The sequence below is a fragment of the Cupressus sempervirens genome, chromosome 8, assembly GCF_028749045.1.
Source record: "Cupressus sempervirens isolate cs-2001-9-10 chromosome 8, ASM2874904v1, whole genome shotgun sequence".
In the NCBI taxonomy this organism is placed as follows: domain Eukaryota; kingdom Viridiplantae; phylum Streptophyta; class Pinopsida; order Cupressales; family Cupressaceae; genus Cupressus; species Cupressus sempervirens.
The window spans coordinates 270,206,264-270,232,804 of NC_143125.1; the positions used below are offsets into that span (position 1 = coordinate 270,206,264).

At 35.2% G+C, this 26,541-nt stretch overlaps 1 protein-coding gene across 1 annotated transcript; it reads left to right on the forward strand.

Moving 5' to 3' along the window:
• The first annotated feature begins 2,773 nt into the window (after positions 1 to 2,773).
• Positions 2,774 to 7,616, forward strand: LOC149542486 (RING/U-box superfamily protein). The gene is made up of 3 exons (XM_089797429.1): positions 2,774 to 3,420; positions 4,596 to 5,380; positions 7,054 to 7,616. The coding sequence occupies exons 1-3, from the start codon at positions 2,785 to 2,787 to the stop codon at positions 7,418 to 7,420; spliced, it is 1,788 nt and encodes a 595-aa protein (XP_089653555.1). The 5' UTR covers positions 2,774 to 2,784; the 3' UTR covers positions 7,421 to 7,616.
• Positions 7,617 to 26,541: the final 18,925 nt, after the last annotated feature.

Below are 26,541 nucleotides of genomic sequence, written 5' to 3' on the forward strand. Positions count from 1 at the left end.
GGGCTACCTATCTTTATTGAACATTGGAAACCTAAATGGGGAAGTGTTTTTAGATTGGATTAATGCCATGAATAATCACTTTAATTACAAGGAAGTTGTAAGGAAACTTGCAACAAAGAATATAACTATTTCCACAAACTCATAATAGATTTGAAATAAATATGCAATTGAAATTCACATGCAAGAGAATAGATAACATACACACAAAAATGTGACACAAGATACACCCTAGGAAACCCTCACTTAGGGAAAAACCCAGTGTCCAAAAGCATTCGTCACCATGTATTTTTTAGCAAAAACACCATTGCAATACAACCATGGAAGCCTTCAAAGCCATAGCCACTACCAAGCAATCCATTTGAACAAGCATGAATCCACACATCCCATGCCATGCTTCCAACCTTCACAAATGCTCCCTTGGCTAACCTGTCAAGCATTGTCTTGCTTGACTCTTCCCTTTTTGCCTTCTTCCTTGTAACTACAACTACCCTTGTGGTTGCTTATATAGTAGCAAGTCCCACAAAACCACCAAGTTGTATTACAGAAACCATGTGCTACCTAACCCATTAACTCCACATTTAATATTGAAAATTTAATTCTTTTCCACAATATTAAATAACTACATGAAATATTATCACAATGTTACAATACAACACATTAAGAATATCCCATGAGAATCTTTACATATTGCACGTTCATCTATGTGCTCCTAGATACAACATTACATAATAAAATAAAATAATACAATATGACCATATTATGCAATGTGTGCAACACCCATTATCTCAACATAAGTGGTAGAGGAGAAGAAGGTTAGTGTTGCCAAGGCAAGATTAAAAGGTTCATCTTTGGCGTGGTGGAATATTAAGCAAAAAGAAAGAGTGCAAGCAGTTAAGAATAAGATTACCTCATGGGAAAGAATGTAGATTAGATTGAAGACCCAATTCTTGGCAACACACTATGAAGTTCAAATGCAAGAAAGGTTGCAGAACCTCAAACAAAGGGAGATGGATGTAAATGCTTACATTAAAGAGTTTCCTAGGCTCAGTTTGAGAGCTAAAAAAAGAAGAAAATAAGGTGGAGACATTCGATAAGTATCATAATGGCCTAAGGAAGGACATTCAAGATGAAATAAGATTATTAGCCCCAAAAATAGTCCATAAATATCCTCAATTAGCACTTCTAGTAGGGAAGAAAATATCACGAGAGGAGAGTAATGAAAAACATTCATGGGGGCTAAGTTTTGCAAAGTTTTTAACTATGGTACTCAAAATCCTTGTGGCTTTTAAGTTGCAACACAATCCACTTAACTCTACATAGATTTGATGAAACAATCAAATCACCTATTGCATGTCACTAACTATTCTAATCGTTTCAATGTTCACCTTGAACCGAGCGTAACTTACTCAATCTTTCACATTAAGAGTAGTGGTCATTTGTTTGACTAACAAAGACACTCCTACATCTCCCTCAAGGATTGCAACCATTAACAGTAATTGCAACACCTTATTTATCACATTCATACTCTGAAACCTGCTAATAACACTAGGTCAATAATTGATATCAATGACCACAAAATGACTGATCATCATGTAACCAAATCTATAGCATGACAACACCAATCATCTCCTACCATCATTGCATCAATTGTACCAACATGTATTTTTGTCCACAAATGTTCAAACCTCCAATAGACCATTGGGTATTACGCCCTCATTGATCCAATGTGCTTGTAGGCTTGAAATGTTAGTGCTAAAGCTACAAATGTTCACATTCTTTTCTTAATGCTCAAAACCCTTGATGAGATGGTGTGCTTGTGGGTTCTATGCCCATGCTAGGCTATTGGGATTACAAGTTTAGACTATATGTGTTAATGAAATGCACTCATATTGAAGACGGGGTGCTTTATTTGGGGGCTCATCTAGACTAGGGCAAACTAAAAATCTCCTCAATAGTTTTTGAAATACCACCTCAATACATTTAGTCACATAGAAAATAAAGACAAAGACATGTATGTTGCAAGTCTCTATTAGATCATTTTTAAGTCCTAAATTTCTCTTCTTTAGATAATTATACAATGCTAAAGTTCAAGATCATAAAACTCCACTCTCCAAAAATAAGACAACAAAAAATTAAATATTTATAATTCCCACAATTACTTTTCATTCCTAAAATGAAATAGACCTATCTACTATGTACAATTTAAAAAAAAAAACATTAGTCAATCTAAATTAATTATATTTTCATTATTTTTAAAATATAGAATCAATTTAAATTATTATTATTTTGGGTAAAGCACTTTATTCTTGCTTTACAAAGTGAAGGGAATATAGATTTGAAATGTCATTCAAAAGCTATATACAATTTTCTCCAGAATACCAATAATTGAATAATTGCTACGCGTACTTTGCAAGAGTTCTAACGACCCACCTTTGATGACGTTTAGTCGTCCTTTAAGAGACTTATGAAGCAAGCAGACTTGATTATGATCTGAGACGAAACAACTGAGGTTACTCTGGAAGGACCCTGGTCAAGGACAAAGCTTCATCATGAACAAACATCTAGATAGATGGGGTCTGTAGCAAGAAACATGTTAGTTCCAAGGTATAGAAGTTAGGTCCAGATATACTGCATTGTCGATTACGAAAGTTGAAATACTTTGGATGTGTAACTACGTTTCTGTATGGATACAGAGTAGTAGGCCCGCTTCCTTTTTTTTTGAGTGAAGGGGCGGGGTAGATATATTAGGAGGCGTTGGAATTTTTGATCTCTTAAGGAGGAAGGATGAGCAGAAAATACAAAATGGAGATGGAGAATTATGACGAAGACTATGCATTCAAAGAGCAGATCAATGAAGCTTTGGCCGCCTCCTCTGCCTTTTCTTCGTCCTCCGTTTGGGACCCAATGGACTCTGAGTTTGTATTGGCCCTCCGCTTCCAGGAAATGCTGGAAAATGAATTCAGAACCCCACAAAATGATGAATGGCAGGATGCCCATCAAGATTTTGATCAGTCTGTAGAAGAGGAGCGGTCGGATATTGATGAATTTGGCAGCTGTTGTGGGGATCAAGAAGGGGATGATGAAGAAGACGAATGGAGAGACGCAGAAGGATCCGAAGAGTTTTGCTGCCCCAGTTCAGCTTCTGGAACTTATTATCGGGGTTCTCGTTTGGAGAGATACTACAGATTGTTCTTCAAGGGAATGTCTGAAATTAGGTCAAGGCAGAGTTGTTCTGGCATAGGAGTCGTGATACAGAAACCCGGCGGAGAGAACCTGAGGCAAGTGCAGAAGAAGTTGGACTTCTCTGTCGATGGTACTGTGGCTGAACACCTGGCTCTCATTGATGGCCTCTTGGCTGCACTAGAGCTCCGTGTCCCTTGCGTTCAGGCGTTTACAGATTCGCAGCTTGTGTATGATCAGGTAACATGTTGAGAACACTCAAATGTAAAAATCTTGTAAAATGTGAACAGACATGTAGGGACTAACTACATCTACAATGGGCATCAAGCATCATTAATAATTTTTTGCAGAAAGACCCCACCCTCCTTATGTAAAATACTAACATTACTTAATACGATTCGAACGGACTTGAATACCATTCAGCGTGTAATTTCCAGTTATCTCCAGCGACTCCATCCTTTGTGGCAAGACCATTCGGAGCTCAATCTCATCTAATATGTTAATCACCATGTGTAACGACTCTATCTGACGTCAAGAAGCTACCCATCGTCCATCTGCAGGGGCGCCACAGATGTAGTCATCTGATGTGGCTAACCCAACACCCATTTGCAGGGACTGCATCTGAAGTAGGAAACCCATTGCCCATCTATAGAGGCTCCCTAGGACGTGACAAACCCATCACCTCATCTCGAAGGTTCCATTCTGCGTGGTAAGCCGAATGCTCATCTGGAAAGAGCCACATATGATGTGGCGGATCCACTGACCATGTATCTACTGGGACTCCGTTTGACATAGCAAGCTCATCACTCATAGGTAGAGACTTGATAAGCTATGACAATCCCATCGAATATCGACATTTTCAACTAATGAGGCCGGATATCTGACTGTATTAGTCACTTGTAATGTGACATATCCCTCATAGCAGAATATGATGTTGCAAGCCCATCATTCATCATCAGGAATTCCATCCAATGTGGCAAGCTCACTTCCCATCTCTAGGAATTACAAATGATGTAGGATTATTTAATCAGTAGTTTGGCTTGTGGGAACTCTGCAAGGATCCAGAAAAAGCTCAGTTGTGGAATACCTATCCGAAAAAAAACTATGTTATAAGACTTTTCTGTATGAGACTAGATTAGAATGCATTATCCCAAAATAATGCATTTGTGAAATAACTATGGCTGATTTCTTCTCAGAATCTCAAGCTAAAAGTTGGATTCATTCTGATTGGTGTGGGTTAATGGTATATTCTTACTTGTAATGTTTGGTAAATATTAACTGGCCAATTCATAGATGGGCCATTTTCAAATCTACATAACTGGATTTATCTAGATTGACATGCACTAGTCAAAGGTTCATACTAATATCTCTCTGGAAAGGATAAACTCACTGCATGGTTGTCATTTGTTTGTCAGATTGCCCGAGGCCAAAAGCTAGAGAATCAGCTTTTAATAGCTGTAAGACATCGCATTCTGGAGCATACTAGGAAATTGGATGATTTCGTCTTAACACTAATTCCAAAGATTGAAATTAGAAAAGCTTCCTCACTCGCAAAAGAAGCAATTGACGTACACAGCGCTTCATCAAAGAAAGTTGCTCTTCAGGATACATCTCAGACAGAAGATTGCTTGATTTGTTGTGAAGAGAAGGCTCCATGGGAGATGCTCACAGTGAGATGTTTTCACAAATTCTGTTCTTCTTGCATGGTAAGATATGTAGATAGTAAGTTACAAGCTTCCCAAGTTCCAATACGCTGCCCTCAAACAGGTTGTGAACACTACATGAGTGTGGATGAATGCAAGGATTTTCTTCCAGCTGCTTGCTATGAAAATTTGCTAAAAGCTCTTGCAGAGGCAAATATTCCTGATTCAAAAAGGGTCTATTGTCCTTTCCCACATTGCTCTGCATTGTTTTACAAGGGACAAGATGCGTCTACAAGAGCAAGCTCATCTGGTAATCGAGAGGATACTGCAATTGGATGTGTTGAATGCCCAGAATGCCACAGGCTTTTCTGTGCCGATTGTTGTGTGCCATGGCATTCCACAATGAGCTGTGAAGAATTCCAAGGCCTTCCAGCTGATGAGAAAAACTCTGAGGACATAACGTTGCATCGGCTTGCACAAAATAGACAGTGGAGGCGCTGTCAGGAATGCAGGCGGATGATTGAGCTCACACAGGGTTGCTTCCACATGACATGTTGGTATGAATTCAATCCTTTTTAGACCATGTTCAGTTTTTATATGACAAATTTTTATTGTTTGAAAATAAAAATGGTGGCAAGCTTTTTATAAAGATTGGATAAAGCAAACAGCTAGTTAATGTATTTAGAAGGCGTGAGTAAAGAATAATCTCATGCGAAGGCATAAAATTGCCATTGATATTCAACAGGGTTCATGTGATAAATACCTAGAATGCAGACATATAGAAGCCTCTCTATAGCTAAGAATATTTCTCATGTCTTCAGAAAACATTTACATATTGTATAATTTAATTTAGACATCTTTTCTGCCTGCACTAGCTCACGTTTGTCTGGCATGCTAGAAAGAGAGATTTGTAATCAAACATATCTAAGGTGCATGGTAAATATGTAACTGACACGCCTAGCATAAATTGGACCAGGTTAGCTGAAGTCCAATCTTCTGATGGCTTTTAATTTCAAATGAGTTCCAAATAGGTCTGTTCCAAATAGGGCCTCATACTACTAGCAATGGGCTATATAGCTTTCAAAATAAAAAATAGGTTTGCATTGTTTGCCAATTCTTGGAAACTTCTAATTAACAGATTTTGTTTTTTGAAAGTGCCTTACAAGTACTGATAATCACTCTACTGTTTGTTTGAAGTTTGAACCAACCACTGTTAGGGACATCAAAGTCTGGACACATTTGATGAGCAATTGCTTGACAGGAATAATATGTTATTCTTGACCTGCTGTGCAAGGATTTTTGAAAGTAATATTCAGTTTTCACCGATGTAGATAAAATATACTTGCACATTTTCACATCTTGTTCCCTTTACCATCAAATATTAGAGAATTCTATTGGAAAATATTACATTTGTCCTATCCAAATCTGAGAGAGAAACTTTTAGTTGGGCAGACTAGTATATCCATCTTCAACCATCAATTAAGTTGGTAGGGATTAGGTTAGTTGAAATGTTTGGACTAAAACTAAAAATACTTGTTTAGTTTTCATCCTGCAGTTGAGACCGTAGGAAAAGCCAGGTTTTGGTTAATCTAAGATGTATGCAATTAAGGATAAATGTTTTTGGGATATTCCTATTTGTAAGTTTAAATTCCTGATGCTTCAGCTTGTATTTCGTTTAGGTTAGGATAAACCTCAAAGTCATAATGAAGTAAAAAAATATATTATAGGACTGTAAAAGAAGGCTTTACAAATGTTAATATTAGCATTATAAGATTATATTCATACAGATGTTCTTTGTAAAAAATCATTATAATTACGACTACAAAGATCATAATGCTATCTTGATTTTGAATTTTTGATGATTTTTCCGAATCTATTAAACATAGATACTATTTCTGTTGAATTTAAACTTGTTCACTTTGATATCCCCATAGACTACCCATGTCAGTAGAGCAGCCATTCTCTTTTGCATAGAACTTCTTGTTATGCATAAATTTGTAATTCATTGAAAGCTGAAACCCTTCAGAACAGTTTTCTGGGTATTCTTAATTTTTTGCAAACATGTCCTGCTCTTAAATCACTGGAATGTGTTAACTAGAATTTATGGTTAATATAATGACACACAGTAGTAAAGTCTTAATGAATAGGTTGAAATCATACAATCTAGATTTAGATGATTCCGCCTCTTTAAACCCAGCAACTAACCCAAGGTCCTGTATTTTAATTACAGGTGCGGACATGAATTTTGCTATGCATGCGGAGCTGAATATAGAAATAAGCAACAAACATGCCATTGTGCATATTGGGATGAACAAAATATTATTAATCGTCCAGTAGCAAATGAAGTATCAAGTTGGACCTTATTTAGTGGTCCGATTGATCATTACACAGATACTGAGCAGTCACATCTGGCTGTGCTAGAGAGATTTCTTTTGGAGGACTTTACTTTAAGCTATCCATCTCAAACACCATCGAGGCCACGTGTGCATGAAGAGTCCATCGACAATGATTTTCGTGATCTTCATAGAGTACCTTTGCTTGGGAGTTTTGTTTCAGCAATAAGTGACGCTTCATATGAACACTTCCCTGGACATTGAATCGATGTCTCTAATATGGCACTGCATGGAAATGAAATTCAATTAATATCACCATACTTTCAAGACACATAACTGTGTCTATTGTAGTTACTTAGTATGTGAGTGTTCAAAGCAGTGTAAGGCTCTGAACTCAGCAATGCAAAAATCCTGTATCAATTACAGAAATTCCAAATTTATCTAATTGCACTCTTTTATCTATTGTTCTTTTCTTGTCTTTTAGATGTTATATTTTGTTGAGTACTTGATAAGGGATGTTAGCTGTGATCAATTTGTCCTTATTTTGACTCTCGAAGGATACACCTAAAGAAATATTTTTGAATACAATCTTCATGGCCAAATATCCTCATTTTAAAATGCACTAGCTATTGCATTTAGCCTGAAGAAGTTATGTTTACTCAACTGGGTGTATGCTTATGTCACAAAGATAATTTTTTGGGAAAAAGGCTAATATTTGAATTAACTATGGTTTATATCAGAAGGGCCTCTTGGTAATGTTTCTTAGAGTTGCAGTTTTGATTTGATGCTTTCTAGTAAAGTATTCTCTTCTGACAGAGGATTATATTTGGTTAATATTCTGAATTTATGGTGGATAATCTGATCAATCACCCATCACTGTAAAAGCTAGAAAATTTGGCTACAACATTTCAGATTTCAGATGAAACTTTCTCAACTGAGTTATGTGATACAAAAGTCCTTTGTCATGCTAATGGTTTATAGTCTATATATGGAGGATTACTGATTCACAGGGAAGTACTTGCAACATTGCCTGGTTGAATTCAATATACTTTTTCTCTCTCTGTAAATTTCAGGGATTTAAAAGACTCAAAGTCAATTATAAAAATCCTATAGGTGCTCAGAGTGATCCGAATAATAAAAATTTTGGTGGTAAAATTTAATCCTGAGCATCCTTTGGAATTTAACATGGATCACATTTATTTGATGTGGGTAAAGTCTTGGTAGACAACTTTCTATTGTAGATGATAATGCCTTGCTATATGCATTGAAGTAGTAATGGATGTTTATTGTCATGGGTCTGGCTAATGGCACTGATAGTTCTTTGATGGCACACTACATAATTTTCTTTAGAAAAATCCCAGAACTTTGATAGCTTATTCAACAGCAGTATCTACTATCCACCATACGGCTGATTACAATAGCACATCCCATTTACATGGCATTCAATTGTGTATTTTTTAATAGGGAACTTGATTGGGTGCATTGGTAAAACCTATGTTGCAGCCCTTCTTTATGCCTGGCTCCCCATCAGTTCCCCTGGGCCAGAGCTGCATGGGTCTGGTTCAGAGCTGGCATGGCCTAAGGTTCACCCATGGAGAAAAAGCAATTTTTTTCTTAAAAAACCTTATCTATAAACAAAAAGTGCCAGAATACCTAATTTCAATCCAAGTGATAAAATGGTGAAACTGGTGTGCACCGTGAACCTTTGTGTGGTTTCAAAGGCCTTAGTTTGAGTTTGATGGTCGGGGCTCTGGTTCTCAACCCTGCTTTGTGCGATAGTCAACAACACTATGGGTGCTTTCCTTGAATTGTGCTCAGGGTGCCGATCCTTGATCCCACTAGTTCTGTTGCTTCTAGATCACTACAAGACGCACTGCCTCTTGACCTTTGTAAGGGGCATTGCCTCTTGACTTTGCTGGGGACATTGCTTGTAGGCCCCCACAAGAGATGCTGCCCCTTGACCCTTGTGATGGGTGTCGTCCCCAGACCCTTGTGATGGCCGCTGCCTCTCAACACCATTGGATCTCCACACCTAGACCCCCACTAGTTACCATCCCCAAACCTAGGCCCTGAGTACCCCCATCCTCAAGATCTGTTCACATGTCACTTTATCTCCTCATTTTGAAATTGCATGCTTATTTTGCCCAAAGATAAATATTTCTACGGGTTGTGACTTTTCAATTTGAGAAGAATTGAAAATATTCTCTTTGTGATATTGCTATCAGTATTTAACTGTGAAGTTTTTGAGCCAAACTCAATGACTCATGTTTGATGAGTAGTGATTTACAAGAATGCATTGCTCATGACAATAAATGGAACATTTAGCACTCATTGGAAAAATATCTTCTACTTATCAACAGTCTCATTTATCTACGCAATTAAGTGCTAAAGAAGTTGATGATTTAATCTCTGCACACTGTAACTTTTGTCTCTGTCATATAAAAAACTTGATTATGTTGACAGCGTGATAAAGAATAGGGATCTAAACAAAGTGCCGACTTGGATATTGTTTCACAGTTTCTAAAAGTCTCTTTATGTGAGGCAACCTCTACATATGACATGGCTAATGGATTTGACATTGTAGCTGATTTTGGTTGAAATGATGTATTATTGAATATTAATTACAATTTTCACTGTGTATTGACATTTAATGAATCACGGAATTCGGAATTTGCAAGTATTTTCATTCTTGCAAATTATGAGATTTGTATAGTTATACACACAAAAACCAGTAACTGCCCCTGAGGAAAAAAAAGTCAGACCGCGTACTCAAGCATTTACAAGGACCAGCAACCTAGACTGATACAAAACCAAGTGAATTTGTAAAAGCATATAAGGAGATTTACTGATTATTTTCTCCAGATGAATTTATTTTAGAAACTAAATCTTGAAAATGGTTTTGAAGAGTCGGAATTGGTTTCTGGTTTGCTCCCAATGGGAAACTGCAGAAGAACTTTAGTAAATGCAGGGTTACATTATTGAGAAAACCTTAAACAGAAGGCCCAAATTTTGGGTAATTTGACGCTTATCCTGAAGCCAACTCATTCCTCAAGTAAATTAAGACTGTGAATACAAGTTAAGTGGGTAAATTATTCTACGAGGAGGATTCAGAATTTCCGATATCAAGATTCCATCTCAGTTTTGCTAAATGAATTGTTGGCCAAGCAGCGTTTCCAGTGGAGACGTCCTTGGGAGGGCAGGTTGCTTATGCAACGAAGAACTGAGTGCAAAATGGAAATGTTTGGCTTTGATAATTGCTATGTATCTCATAGTTCTGTGTTTGTTTTTAAGTTAGCATTCAGTTCTACAACCTAACCCTTAAGTTTTTCGTTGTCTCTTCTTCAGTGAAGTACCATTATTATATCTTGCAGTTGAAAGAAAAGGGCGAATTTTGTATGCTAGTCAGGACATTAACTGCTTACAATCGGTGAATTTCATCAAAGAAGTTAAGACCCCATCCATAATTTGGGTTTTGAGATTCCTCTGCTTAGTGTTGAGTTTCCACGTAGAAACGGGTTTTGGTTGGTAAGGTAAGTACCGAGACTGATGTATTAGCATCCTAATTTCCCCCGTTGTCGACATCACAGGCTGTATTTGTGCCATGCCGTGAAGTTCCCCCTCTCATCTTAGCCGCTGCCCTCAGGCCTTTTAAGCTTATTGCCAGAAAAATATATTGTTAGTTTTAAGCCGTCATTGACTGCAGGTTTTTCTATGTACAATCTCCACTCCTTGAAATAGTAGTCATAAAATACAGAATCTTATAGTCAGCTAGACTTGGAGCATAAACACAACTAAGAATCAATTCTCAATTTTGTCAGACCAATAAAGAAAAGGAAGTTCTCTTTAAGAAAGAGGAGCAAGCAAAAAAGCAACAAAAGCAGCGGAGAATGTTGACAAATATATTCCAATTGAATCATATACTGCTACCCCTGTTTCAAATGGTAGTTTTATGCCGTCGTTTCTGATTCATTAAGGGGTGCCATTGAAGTGTGAGGATCGCTTGTTAGCAAATTTGTAATCTCAAAACTTGATGGATTCTGTGGGAGGTAAGATTCTCCCAATTAATCAATTTCAAATAAAGCTTGATCAATTTTCTTTTCAAAAGTCTTTTCCATATGGAATCAATTACTTATTAGCCACAAAAAAGCATGGTCTCAGAATTGTGGGTTTAACCAGGGCCCAGAGTTTTTTTTTTTATTACTGTTTAAAAGCTAGTCTTAATGTAGAAGAGCATGCTGTCCGAAACAATAATTCATTATTGGTATAAAGAGGTTAGCCATAGGGCGCCACGTATATTTAAAAGGGGTGCGCGTGGACGCTTGTATCAAATTCCAAATTCACCATTTTCTTTAAAGCATAGCTTGTCGGACCCACCTTTACTAATGGAATTTAGAAGGCCTTAATGCTTAAAATCTCTCTCATCTTTATCTTTTTAAAGAATATTTTGACTAGTTTGTTTTGAAAGCATTAGATATACGGACACGTTCTCTTACTACCTCGGCCGAAATTATGAGAACAAAACATTGGCTCACGTAATCTATAGTCAACATACTACTACGTCTTGCACTACCTTTTGTAAGATTTTAGCTGATTTGAATCGGACAATCGGACAGGCTAATTTCTATACAAAATGTACTAAAATAAAATAAAATAAAGTCAAACTTTTTTTTCCTACATTCAAGAAAATGTAGTGATTTTTTTTTGTTTTTTGTTTTGTTGTTGTTTTTGATTACAAACTATGTAGATCATGAAAGATCAAATGGTGAAATTTTCAGAAAAGTCTATAATGTTTACAATTTTTTGAAAATTGGTCAATTGTACAGTTTGTAGGGAGGATAGCCGCATTCGATTTGAATTAGGAGATATGGAAGTTTGTTTGTGTTGGACACTTTAGATCAATACATAATTGTTATTGTTCGTCTTGCAAACTATTGGAAATGATCAATTGAAGAGAGATACATACTAGCACTTGCATCATAGGAGGTGCAAGGGAATAATCGATAGACAATTTTTTACATGTTTTTTCTTAACTAACTATATGCTCAACTGTGTAAAATTGAGCAGATTATCCAAGTAATTCCTATTGCGTGCATCATTTGCCCCAATTGAAGAGATTTCTTGGCACCTCTAGTCATGACATGAAAAACATAGTTTTCCAATGGATAGGCCACTGTCACAAATCCTTGTCATGGTAGATGGACCCAATAACTCAAGAAACAAGAAAAGGAAAGATATCTCAACCTACTTGATTGATGGAATTCCCAGAAAAACTACCACGCACTATCTTGCTTCTCAAATTTATAGGGAACATAAAGTCCATTCTCCTTCATTGTGACATTAAAGGACGCCTCTAGGATAAAACCTTCTTGTCTCCCTTGCCATTTGTCATGGTTGTATTGATGCAGTAGTGATTTTCTTTTTAAAGCTTCAACACTCTTTGTTTTGTTCATAGGAACCCTGATGATTAGAAGTGACAAACTACTGGGTTCAAAAAAATTGATTTAAAGGGTGACCCCACACGTCCTTTCATGTTTTGTAGTTGCTCACTTGATGGTTTAATATTTTGAGGACTATCAAGTGAACCCTTCCTACATGTTGCTATCCAATCTTGGACATAGAACTCCCCTTCATCCCAAAGGAGGTATTAAAAACATTTTGACGACTAGCTACTAGAATCTTTGCACATCATTACAAGCTTGTAGATGTAATACAAAGATAAAATCAAAGTAACATTGCTTAAAAGCTCTCATTTGTAGGAAAATAATTCTTATTGAAGTTAGCTCAAGTAAACCAAGTGTCTATCATAATATGCTTTTGATATCAATCATAGAGGTGCTAATGAAACATCTTGCATACGAAGCCATTGAATCATGATAAAAAGGTTCGAAAAGCAAGGAAAGTAAAGGTTAGTACACCAAAAAAAATCATCCATGTAATAATTACTTACTAAAATTGAATTCAAAACAATTGCAAGATTATTTAGAGGACTCATTGAACCTAAAATCATACTACATAGTAAACCAAAAAATTATTACAATTTAAAACACTAGTAGATATTACTAGGTGACAAGTTGTCTATGAAAAAATATCTTGCGTCTATTCAAAGTGCTTTGAAACACAGACTCACAAATTCTGAATATTAGTGCTTGCAACAACTATTCCATTTTAGTAGTAATCAGTATCTTGAATGGACAATTGATACTTAACACTATACAAAATAGACAACTACCAAAATACTAATAATTCAAAATCGAATTGAACTTCACTCTATGTCAAATACCTTTCAATATGCGAGTCTTCTCAAATTTGTGGTTATTTGAAATCCTTTGACCCTATATTTAGAGGTAGATGTTCAACACATGACAAGATTTATGCATAATTTTTAGAAAAATATTTAAAAAAAGATGATTTTTTGTTTTATTTATTATTTTAGAGGTTTGCAAGTCTTATAGTATTTATTCTAATTTTGGTATTTTTATTTAATAAAATAGATAGTTTATATTGATTATTTTAATTATTAAAAATAAATAAAAAATTAGTCTTACTACCAAAATTAATTAATTTTTTTCAATAATACAAATATGTTTTATTTCATATAAATCTATTTTATTTAGTATTATATTTAAGATATCTTATTATTATTTATTTTAATTTTAAATTTTTTAAAAAAATAAAAATAATATTTTATTTTGATTATTATTTTTTATTAATAAATAGAGGGAAAAATTGTATATGGAGATTTTTTTTTGTTTTGTTTTTTGTATTAACTATAGTGAAAAAAAAAGGGGGTACCAAATTAATCGAAAGTATACATGCTGAGGCCTAGCCTCAGACACCAAAGTTTACGAGTACACCAAAATTATACAGCAGCAAAGAAAGTGCAACAACAAAAGCCTAGCTTAGGATATTATATTTGTCTTCCACCCAAGTAGTCCATCCTCCAGGACCATCCATCCACACAATGTTCTTTTTTTCTTAATTTGGGCCAGCATGCGTAGTTGTTGCTTAATAGGATTGTTTTCTTGGTTGATTTCTTTTGTGAGCTTCTTCAAGGTGTCTTCAAAGTTGACGAGGTTATCCATGTGGCTCCTCCAGTTGTAGCCATCCTTAATGAACATGGTAGAGTGGCCTGCTTGAAGCAAGCACCTAAGCTTGTCCCTATCCATTGTCATGTTCACGTTCACCTGAGAAGTAATTTTAAAATATGGGAGTTTAAGATAAAACTTAGTAAGAGATCTGAGAGAGTCTTGAAACCTTTCCTCATTTCTACACTTCCAGATCTACCATAGAATATTAAAAGATAGCATATTCCATAAGATATTAGTATCTTTTTTAGTATTGACAATAAAACTAGTAATAATTTCCATAATGTTGACAGAGAAAGGAAGGTATATATCAAATAAACGCCACATACTCTTGGCAAAAGAACAGTCAAAGAAAATGTGCCTGCAAGTTTCAAGTAAGCCACAAATTTTACAATTGTACAGATCAACACCTTCTCTCCACAAAGGAACTCTATTTATTTGTTAATAAAAAAAATCTTAAATTTATGTTTAAATCAATTAAATAGATGATAGTTGTTTTATGGAAATAAAATATTGAAAAACTATTTGTTTAATTGTTCATATAAAGAGTAATCATAAATTTAGTATATAAAGTTTTTCAAATATTATACTAATTTATTTTAAAAATTTGAAGATATTATCATTACATTTAGATTTTTGTTATTTTATTAGAATACTTCAATTATTTTTTCAATTAGAATGAATTTTTTTTTTTGCAATTATAATACTTCACATTTTTTTAATGTTTTATTTGATTAATATAATTCTTTTTTTCCAAAAAAAAGTTTTATACAAATAATTTTATCTATTTTGCTATTATTTTATACAATATTATTGTTTATTTTAATTTTTAAAATGATTAATAAAAAATATAAAGTAAAAATCAACAACATACATTTTCTATAAGTAGAATATTTATGGATTTTTTAAAAATTTAATGAAATACACAATATTTGTTTTGTATGATAATAAAAATGTTGAAAAAATATTTATTTAAATTTTGATAAAAAGATTAATCTTAAATTTAGTATACTAAGTTTTTTTAAATTAATTAAATAAATGATATTTTTTTATAAAAATAAAAACTTAGAAAAAGTATTTATCTTTGATGAATAGTCCCTTCTCTATTAATTAAATATTAAAGTTACATATTCACAAAAAAGTGGCTGGGGGATACAATATCACTTAGCAAGTGTTGAAACGATAGAGTTAGAAATACTAAAAGCCATTCATAGAAAAAAATATAAGCAACCCTCATGCGACTAAAATAGTGGGGCTAGAGGGTGGCTCAAGAGGAGCCCACCCATCATCAACAACGATGGCAGTATGTTCTTTTTCCTCACCCTCCACCCTAGACATCAAAATCGCTAGGTCTAGGTGGGGGAATGACCACTTGGGGACAACAATAGGTGCAAGCCAACCATAAACAATAGGATCATCTAATGACCACCTCGAGCCATGTTGTGAAGAAGAAGAGTGGTGGCGATGAACATCCCACCCACTGGGAGAGCGACAAGGAGCCTGTGAACACGACGGTTAGAGGAGCCATGCCCCTGATAGTGACCATGTAGTGGAGTTTGGTTTGCCGAAGCGAAATTCGATGGCACTTGGACTACCATACATAGTGCATTGCCCCAATGATTGAGAAGCTCCTCCAGGTGGGCCACCTCCAGAGCTACTTTGTTGGCCTGTACTTAAATATGTAGCATTACATTATTGCATATGCAAGCCTCAGTATACATAACAATATTTATATCCAAAAAATTGCATGTAAAAAGAAAAACATTTCAATCTTTCCAAAGAGTGATAATAATCTCCAATATGAAATCATGCAAAGTCTAGGATAATTTAAACGAGACTTTGTTAGAGTCCCCAACCAAAACCATATGCCAAGAAAACAGTTCTGGTCTAAAAGGTCTAAAAAAATCATGGATCCAAAGCTAGCATTGTTGAGCTCTGTGACAAAACCAAAAGATGTAAAAAAAGTCTTAGGTTACCCACAAAAGGGACAACATGGGTCAGGAATACCCAAATGCTTGAGCTGAGGACCCAAAGGAAAACCTTGGAAGATAACACACCAAGCAAAGTTTGCAATCTTCGGCCCAGTAATGCCTTTCCAGATAGTGTTAAACCTGTATCTCCAATTTTGTTGTGTGGACTAGAGGTGTCGACATTGGTTGATAGACTCAATCATTGACAAATGAGGCACCAACCACATCTATCCCATGAAAAAGTGATTATTTAATTCTTAATATAAAAAAAAATCTTAAATTTACTATTTAAAGTTTTGAAGATATTATTATTATTTTTTGATCGGTAAATGGCCAAGGCCATAATAATTAATTATAATGAATAAGATACAATAGCGTTCCACCATTCAAATGGGCACTGGTAGGAAAGAATGGGGAAAGAAAACCTCTAGTCTAGCCCAGGACCATAGTCCTTTATTATTACAAATTAAAAGGGGCATACCCCAGTCCAAATATCCAAATTATGATACAAACAAAATCAGGTGATGATGAACATTATGAAAATTACAATCCTTAATATTCTCATTCACCTCTTGACAAGGTATTAGAGCTTCTCTTATCAATCTAGAATCTAAATATAATGTCCCTGTCTTAACACTCCAGTAAACCGCAACAACATATTGAAAAACCTTTAAGTTTTAAATAAGGTAGGCAGAATCTTTTATGAGATGTTTAAAGAAGAATCCAAGAACATAATCATCCTATCCTTCAAACATTAGCACAGTCATAACCATAGAGGAAAGATAGATGGTTAACCAAATATTCTTATATAAAATGAAAGCTATGTCCAAAATTTAATAAAACAACCTCCTACTAAACATAGATGCTAGGAACATGTCATCAAAAAAGCTTAATCTCTTGAACTAGAATGATCATCGACGACAACATATATACTTATCAAAGTGACATTCCACCTTTGGTGCTACCCTACGACTAAAATGATGATTCTACACCATTTAAAACATCTGGCACTAATTGAATTAGTAATGAAAATGCAAAATGGGGGAGGACAAAATTATTGCAAAACATGCATCATTATATACTATAGGAAGTACCCAGAAGGCAGAGCCAAAGCCGTCAGAGTCTTCTACAATCCATATCCACTTAATAAAATTCATGCTCCGAAAGGGAGAGGGACACCCATTCCTATAATAATCTATCTGATCCTATCATCCACATCTAAAAATACACAAGGAATGCTGAGGAGCCAAAAAAACTCTCCAATCTAGACTTGCCTTCAGCTCCATTTATACCAAAACAAAGCAACGTGAAATTAACCATATCTATATTCTCATAATTCTATTAGTATGAAGCTAGCCGAGTCCCGCTAATCTAGTTAATCAATTAACCATTAAAACCATATGCCACTTCATGGAGGTGAAACATAAGCCAAAAATTCATGCAAATTCGCAAACCTTTAATAGATTGAAATTTAAAACCATAAGACATTGAAGAAATATCCATAGAAACGATATATCATTATATTATTGTTATGCTTCCTAATGATAGATACAAAATAAAGGAGTTGTAAAATTTCCTTAAATTGCAGAAAATGTATACATATACCAAAATTGATGTGTTTCTTTACATAACAAAAATATACTACTCACAATCTCGAGTACACTAAATACATAACTATAATTGCTACACTAGTGCCTATTACTAATATATACAGCCTGCCCTTCCCTATCCACAATATATATAAAGCACCACAAGATCACTTATCTTCGATACATCATAATGACCTCAGAGACTTGATTAGGGTTTTTCGCTTAAAAAAATTTGGGGAAAATTCAAAGTCAAACTTTTCCCTTCTTGACTTGTTCGTGTTGGGCGTAATGAAGTTGAGGGCATCCAAATCCTCGAAGGTAACCCCTGGTTTAATGTATGCATTATAGGCATTGAGATAATTCGTCAGCCATGTTTTTTTCTCATCTGCCACTATTGCCATCCATCCAAGTAGGAAATTGATGCTGGCCTCCATCCTAGGCCATTCTCTGTAAAAAGCATAATTTTCATAGACAACCAGTGAGGGGTGACGAAAGGTAACCTCCAGCTCTGGAGAGCCAGGTGGAAGCTCCATGTATCTTTCAGGCAGCGAAATTTGTAATTTTCTGTCAATGCTTCTGACTGCTTGTTCGAGCCCCTTCCTCCATGTAGGGTTGAAGATGTTGCTGTAGAGTTGGATAATTGTTCCTGGTTCAATTCTTGCTCTGGCCATGCATCTTATAAAGGAGTCGATAATGTCGCTGTTTGTCCTCCACGTGTAGCTGTAGTCGAAAACACCTTCTCCAATGGCCCTGCTCATAGCTATCCTGGCAATGTCATCCAGTGGGTTCAATATTCTATTCCACCACTCTAGCTTAACATTTTTGCAAAATGCCATGGTGCGAACCTCCGAAGTGTGGAAGACATAAATATTTGAATCAATTACTTCAAAGGTAGGGCTACCCTAGGGCATTGATAATGATACTATATAAATAAACTAGATCACAAGATCTAGAAACCTCCAAGCCTGACCTCATGCTATGGTGACACCAACATCTCAAGGCATGGATTGAATGTATTAGATGAGGTAGGAAGTTAGTCCAAAAAATAATGTTTAGCCACCTAGATATCCAATAGGAAAGTTCCCATTTATTTCAATGATTATCCAAGGTGGCAGACTATTAAAAACTAAGGATGGTCTAAGACTACTAATGACAAACGAAGGGCCACTTTCCCAAGTGAAGGAGGACCTCTATATTATAATATTAGCAAAATTAGTCTATAGTTATATAGGGTAACCAAATGGGGAGGGGAAAAAATAAACCTAGGACCAATGGAGCTATAATGGACATAATCTATGAACCTCTAATAATTTGAAGATTTATACCGTCTGTTCTTTTGTTTCCTAAAGAATTTGCCTTCTTATTCCCTTCTTGGAATATATGGCAAATTTTAGAATAAGCTAATTGATCAATTAGCATGAGGACATCACTAAGTCTAGAATTTAGAACCCAATTCGGTGTAGCCCATTTCCTAATTGCATTGAGGATTATTTGAGAATCATCCTCTATAATGACTTTTGTCAATCCTAGTTTGAGACAAAGCAGGAGGACTTTTTCCAAGGCTTCTAACTCTGCTAGGTTGTTGGTTGTAGGCTGAATCGACAATGCCTTTTTGGCAATCCAATTGCCTGAATCATCATTTATAATGCAACCAATACCTGCCATTCTAGGGTTGCCTCTAGTTGCTCCGTCAAAATTGAGTTTATGCCATCCATACGGGGGAGGAGACCATTTTCAATCTTCCCTAGCCTTCTTATTGCTTTTGGTATATACTAGGAGCGGGTTGATCAACTTACTCTAGTTCTTCTTCATGAGACCATCCCACGTAGAAAAGGAACCTTCCTCTTTTCGAACCTTCTTGAGGTGAGAGTTTGTGACTTCCACTATGTTGTCTTCTATCTTAAGCAGTAAACCTTCCAACTCCATTTCCGTATTTTAGAATATGCATCTATTTCTCTCCTTCTGGATCTCCTAAGACATAATTGCCAAGCAAATGTTCCATAATTTTCTATAGATCCCCTTAATCATGTTAATGGGCCATTCTTTTAGGAGCTCGATAAGGTGGATGACCATCCCAACTTTAGCCTAAGCCATTCCTAGCATGATTGGGAGAATGGGCAACTATATAATAAATGCTCTACATCCTCAAAATTATGTTTACAAAGAACACACCTCGATGGGCCTTGAAAGCCAAATCTATGCAGCCTATCTTCCATAAGGATCCTATTTTGGGAGGCCAGCCATAGAAAGAAACTAGACTTGGGCAGGCAAGCTACATCCCAACATAGATTGAGTGGAATTTCTATTTATTCCCATCTTTGTGAGTGAATCAAGGTGTTATATCCACTCTTAACATTGTATTTACCATCCTTCGAGGCTACCCAAATAAGTTCATCTTTCTTCTTAGATTGCTTAACTCTTATGTCAAATTTTTTTTTTCATAAGTCTATCTTTCTTTAGGGTCAAATCCAACTCCATCCAGAGATTTCCATACCCATTTGACCGAACCTTCAGAAGAGATTTTCAGCTTATAGTCCTTAACTTTATCACCCCAAGTAGATACTAATTTTTCTTTGAGGGCCGAGGGGAAGGGTCTGGACACAATTGGGGGGAGAACATCCCAATAATCCTCCCAAAATAAGGCCTCATCACCCAATCCTACATCCCATGATAGAAATTTGCTAATAATGTGATGACACTTTGTCATAAAATTCCAACTTTCAGATCCCTTAAGGAGATTCCTCATTCTAAAAATTGAAAGAGGATCATCCGCATTAAGGTATTTATTATATAATATCTTGGCCCATATTTGTTTTCTTTCTTTATACAAACGCCCAATCAATTTAGCACCTAAGGCTTCATTTTGCCATTGTAAATTCTTAATCCCAAGACCACCCAACTCCTTAGGTTTGCAAATACTCTCCCACTTAACAAGCGCTAGTCTCTTATCCTCTTCACAATCCTTCCATAGGAAGTTTCTAAGCTTCGATTACAATTTTCCCAAAGAACTCTTAAAGAGGGGCAGCCATGAAAGAGGAAAAATAGGAATGGCTGATAGAACCGATTCAATTTTAGTACTTTTCTCGAACTTAGAGAGCCATTTATTTTTCCATCTTCCAATCCTAGCATCAACTTTTTCAATGGTATTTTGCCAGATCTTTCTAGATTTAGAACCCTTTTCCAATGCTATGCCGAAATATTTACAAGGAAGTTGACCTTTTCTGAATCCCATCACCTTGCAAATTTGATCGTTTACTTCTTTATTAGTGTTCAAGAAATCTATCTCTAATTTTTCCTTATTTACTTTTTGTCCAGATGCTGCCATATATGAATTAATTATAGAATTTAAATTCAAGGCTTCTTTGACAGTACTTTTACCTGGCAGAATAGTATCATCAGCATATTGTTGATGTGTAATATTAGGCATATTGCTTGCCACCATGATACCGAAGATTACCTGATTATTATAAGCATCTGTTACCGCTCTTTCGAATGCTTCTACCATAATAATGAAGAGGGAGGGGGATATAGGATCACCTTGTCTGATGCCCCTATCTATATTTCAAAGAACCCCTCAAGCATTCCATTAACGAGGATAGAAATTTTGGGAGTGGAGATGAATTTAAAAATGAGGTTGATCCATTGATGCGAGTAGCCAAACATTTCAAGCACCTTAAATAGGAATCTCCAATCCACCATGTCATAAGCCTTTTGAATATCGAGTTTCATGAACATACTCGGCTCTTTACTCTTTGAAGCAGAATGGATGGTTTCTTGAATAGTGAGGATACCATCCATAATAGGTCTACCTAGAACAAAACCTATTTGCTCCTTTGAGATAAACTTTGGAAGTAATACCTTGAGTCTGTTTGCTAAAATTTTGGAGAATATCTTATAAATAATATTGCAAAGAGAAATAGGCCTATAGTCCCCAACCGTTTTAGGATCAAATTTTTTGGGGATCAAGGTTAGGAAGGAGTAATTAATTTCTGATAACAGAGCTCCACCATTCCTTGAGGCTTCAATGGCTCTCTATAAGTCTACTCCAATGATGTCCCAACATTTTTGATAGAAAAAGGCCTAAAAGTTGTCTGGACCTAGGGATTTATTGGGATTCTTGTTAAAAACCACCTCTCTAACTTCTTCCAAAGTAATTTCTTTATTGAGGAGTTTGTTATCCTCAGGAATAATTACTTTTGGAATAAATTTGAGTAATTCAGCTTGCACTTCCTTGTTGGATCCTTCAAAGTTATTTAGAATCTCTTGATAATGATCAACAAAGGTGCTTGCTATTTCACCTGGATTCTCAGTAATGGATCCCATCTTATTTCTAATACTAGTTATTTTATTTTTTTGATCTGTTATATAGGGTAGAATTGTGAAATAATTTCATATTCCGATCCCCTTCATCTAACCAATTCTCCCTAGATTTCTATCTCCAGAATATTTCTTCTTTGGTTAATATATCCTCATGTTTGGCAAGTAATTCTTTTTCTAACATATACCATTCATTATTCATGCCTTCCTTAATTACTACCATATTTAGATCTTTTAGTTTTTCTTTTCTGTCTAATTTTTCTTTAAAAATATTATTAAAATGTTCTTTGTTCCATTTAAGGATTTGATCCTTTAACATCTTCATTTTTGAAACAAAAACGAACATCTTGGATCCTTCAAAGTTATCTTGATCCCACCATTCTTTAATATTATTGATGAATGTTGGGTCTAGAAACCACATTTTTTTGCATTTAAATGGGTTTCTTGATGGTTTTGATGGTTCTGCGAGTTCCAACCTAACTAGGTAGTGGTCTGACCCAACAATTAGCAAAATGGTGGAAAAAATGTTGAAATTATTTCCATCCAAATACCTTTAAGGAAAAACCTATCTATCTTTTCTACTATATATGTAAAATATTTCCTCCAATTATTCCAAGTATATTTCCCATTATTGATTGGGATATCAATCAAATTATGTCCATCACACCATTCTTTGAAGAATAGGGAGGATTGCAAAAGCTGGCGGATACCACCATCTTTCTCGGATAAATCTAAGATAGTATTAAAGTCACCACCTACTAGGCATGGATCATCTATATGATTATACATAACAATACTAATTTCATCCCAGACTCTTTTCTTTCCTAGAGTACTTATTGGTCCATACACATCAATTAACAGAAAATGAAGGTTAGATTTTAGGCTCTGTACCTTTACATTGATCCAATTATTACTATAGTTGAGGAGATCTATAGACACTTTCCTAGGGTTCCATAGAATTCTTAGACCCCCAGAGGCTCCTACTAATTCATGAAATGTGGAGCTCCAGAAGCCAAGCTTCTTTTTTAGGTTCAATCCTTCTGCCTCACTTAATTTTGTTTCCTGTACTAAAATAATATCTGAATCAAATAATTTAAGGTTTTGCCTTAGTAACCTTTTCTTTCTAGGGGCATTTAAGCCCCTAGCATTTCATGTGGTGATCCTCATGGCTCCTTGGGAAGGATCTTCCCCTTCCCATTATTAATTAATTGATCTATCTTCTACTATTCCTTGCTGAGTCCATCTGCTTCCCTAAGTTCCTTCAAAGAATTTTTGCCTCTCTTCCCTTTCGCTCTCCCATATTTTGGTGAACATAGTCCTTCCCGGTTCATCTATATCCCTAAATGTTCCAAGTTCTTTTGAGCACTGGGATTTTCCTCACATGCCTTTCTTTCTGTTTCCTCACCTTCCAATTCTTTAATTATTTGGTCTATTATGCTTAGCTGATCTTCTTCTTTTGAATACAATTATTTTTGATTAATCTTAATAGAACCTTTGCCTTCTTGTTCTGAATCCCTTATATCTTATTTTGATTAGATCATCCCTTGCTTGTAATCTTCATCCTCATTCTTTTTTAAATCCCGCTTTAGATATTCATAAGTATAGTTGTTGCCTCCTATTTTAAATACTCTCTGTAACAATTCCTCCTTCTGAGCCTCTCTGCTGTAATTTGTGTTCTCAGGACAAAAAACTTGAACTAGTTCCTTATTAAGTTGCTCAAGAAATTCATCTTTAGATCTTTGAATTACTAGTTCTGGGTGCAAGGCACTGTCCTTGTTTAGGAAGTTCTAGAGTTCATTTGCCAAGGATCTAACTTCTATCTTTGATTTGTAATCCTTATCATTTTGATTGACTGCTAGGGTAAATGGAGATCCACCATATTCTATTAGGGTTTGCCAAAACTTAGATCTCTTGCATGTTTGTTTGACTAGGGTTATGTCTCTTTCTTTTAGATCTAGATACAGACATCGCTCCCCTTTGAGATCTATCTTCGTATCCTTGAGAGTTTCTCCATTATTTGGGTTTGGTTCAAATAATAAAGAATACTCAACTTCTTCTATATTATTTTTACCACTCCTCTCTTCTTCTATAAAATTTTGAATAGATATTTCCATAGATTTTGAGGTTCCCTTGCCTATATCCTTAGGTACATTGTCCATTGATGACCTGCAAATGAGACTTTCTAAGTCTTATTGCTTCAGTTTAGCCAAATTTTCTTCCGTCTCACCTACTTTAGATAGATTTGAAGCATTTTTCATATCATATCCTTCTAGACAATTAGTATCTTTTGAAGATCTATTCTACTATGTATTATTCTTTTTGTCCTCTCTTCTACTTTTTGACCTATGTTTTGCTTTTGACTTATGCTTTTGGGTCTTGTCCAAATTCTTATTAGATTCTCCCACTATAATTGACTTGAGTCTTGATTTGGCTACTAAATTAATCTTAAAATTTTCCATGCTATTCCTTTCATTCTGTGGATGCTCGTTTAATTTTTCCTCTTCCTAAAGATGCTGTAGCAAAGTCTCTTGATCTGCCAAACTTAACCTCAATTTCTTTTTCTTAATTCTGATCCATGGGAATATGCTAAGGAAGTCAGATGTAAATGGTAGTGTTCTGAATCTAATTTTCCTAATATCATCAAATTTAATGATTTCTGATATTTCTCCTTCATACATTTGTAGATTTATATCATAGGATGCTTTGTTGGTTATGATCTTCCTATGAGATTGAATTGGTTGGTTAAGCTTGGTTCTAATGAGAATTTTCACATTGTTATAGTAATGGTATGAGGAATCAATGCCTATCAAATCTCCCATTTCAGACCCTATAGACCTAAGGATCTCAATTTGGACCAGCTATGGTGGTAAGGATTGAAAACTATACCACCTGGGACTTGTAATATCTAACCCTTCTAAACTAAAATTTGGACTCCATTTAACAAAATTAACCACAAACCCATTGAAAAAATATTCAAAAATAGATATGAACTCTTCTTTAATGGATTCATCAAAACATTTCAAGTAAATAATTTTTTAGAAAAGCTAGAAATACTTACTTGTTCTTCGTAGTTGTCTTCCAACCAATAAGCAAGCAGAGCAGTGTCTTCCTTCAGGCCATTCCAAATTGCAAAAATTCCAACTTTTTGGCATTCATCCCATAATTCTTCAATTTCCTTGTTGGAAATGTGGATGGGTGACTCAACAATTATGGGGCTCTCTTGTGGATCTAGAGCATCATTAGGGTTTAGTGTGATTCTGGTAGTCTTGGCCACAAATCGCTGGTGGGGGGGAACATAAGATCTTCTAATTGATTTTGCAGGAGATTCAATTAGTTTATCCCTACCGGAGTGTTGAGGCATGGGAGTCACTGCCAGTTCTGATCCTGCTATCGGGGGATGCATTTGAAATTTAGATGATTGAGCATACTTTGTTAGATTAAAGACCTTAAATTGGTTGTCCAATTTTTCAATAGTGAAAATATTTTGAGCTCACACACTACCTGGACTTCTGAGATGTGGTTTGGCTTGGCCATTACCTGAAGATCTTGGCTGAATGTGTTCTTTGGGATCCTCTAGCCTCTCTAAAATTGAGAAGATATTCTTAGTTTGGATTCCACAATCAAAATTCCTCCACTACTTGCCTGAGAACCTTTATTTTTTGTGATTATTTGGTTTCATCCAAGGGTTTCTACCTGTGCCCTGCCATGATCCAGGGTTATTGTTTTATTTTTCAAAAGCCTGCTCTACCTTTTTTGCTTGGAAGCTATGATTCACCATTTTTAGTGTTAAGTATTGTCACTAATGATTTTGTTAGTTTACTAATTTTCATTAATGTTTTGGTAGTTAGCTTGCCAAAGCGTCATTTACAAACAGTCATAACCTATGTCACAAGGTTCTAGTTTGAGTTAGTGTTTAGCAACAAAAAAAGTTCAGATGAAGTTTTGGCAAGAGTAAAAATAATTAATAGTCATGATTGTTTTGAAGATATTATTAAAATTTGTTTTCTTTAATTTTTTTTTATTATCAGTAAATGACCGAGGCCTTTTTATTATATAGAAAAATAAAATAACATTACAATGATTCTCTGTTCAATTGGGCACTGGTAGGAAAGAACGGAGAATAAAACCTCCAGTCTCGCCTGTGACTTTCATCCTATACAAATTACATTTTAAAAGGGGCACATGATTGATACATTACAATTTAATAATTACAACTGTTCCAAGATTTTTTAAGTAAATCCCTTAGTTCCTTAGGAGAAACATTGAGATGATAGATTTTTGCCTTCCTTTACCTGCTAATTTGTTTTTGAAACTGAAATGAGATGTTAGTAATATCAAAAAATTTATAATTTAATTTCTTAGTCCCATTGATTTTTGGATTTCTAATTCCTATTTAATGATTATAGTTCCTATTTAAATTTAGG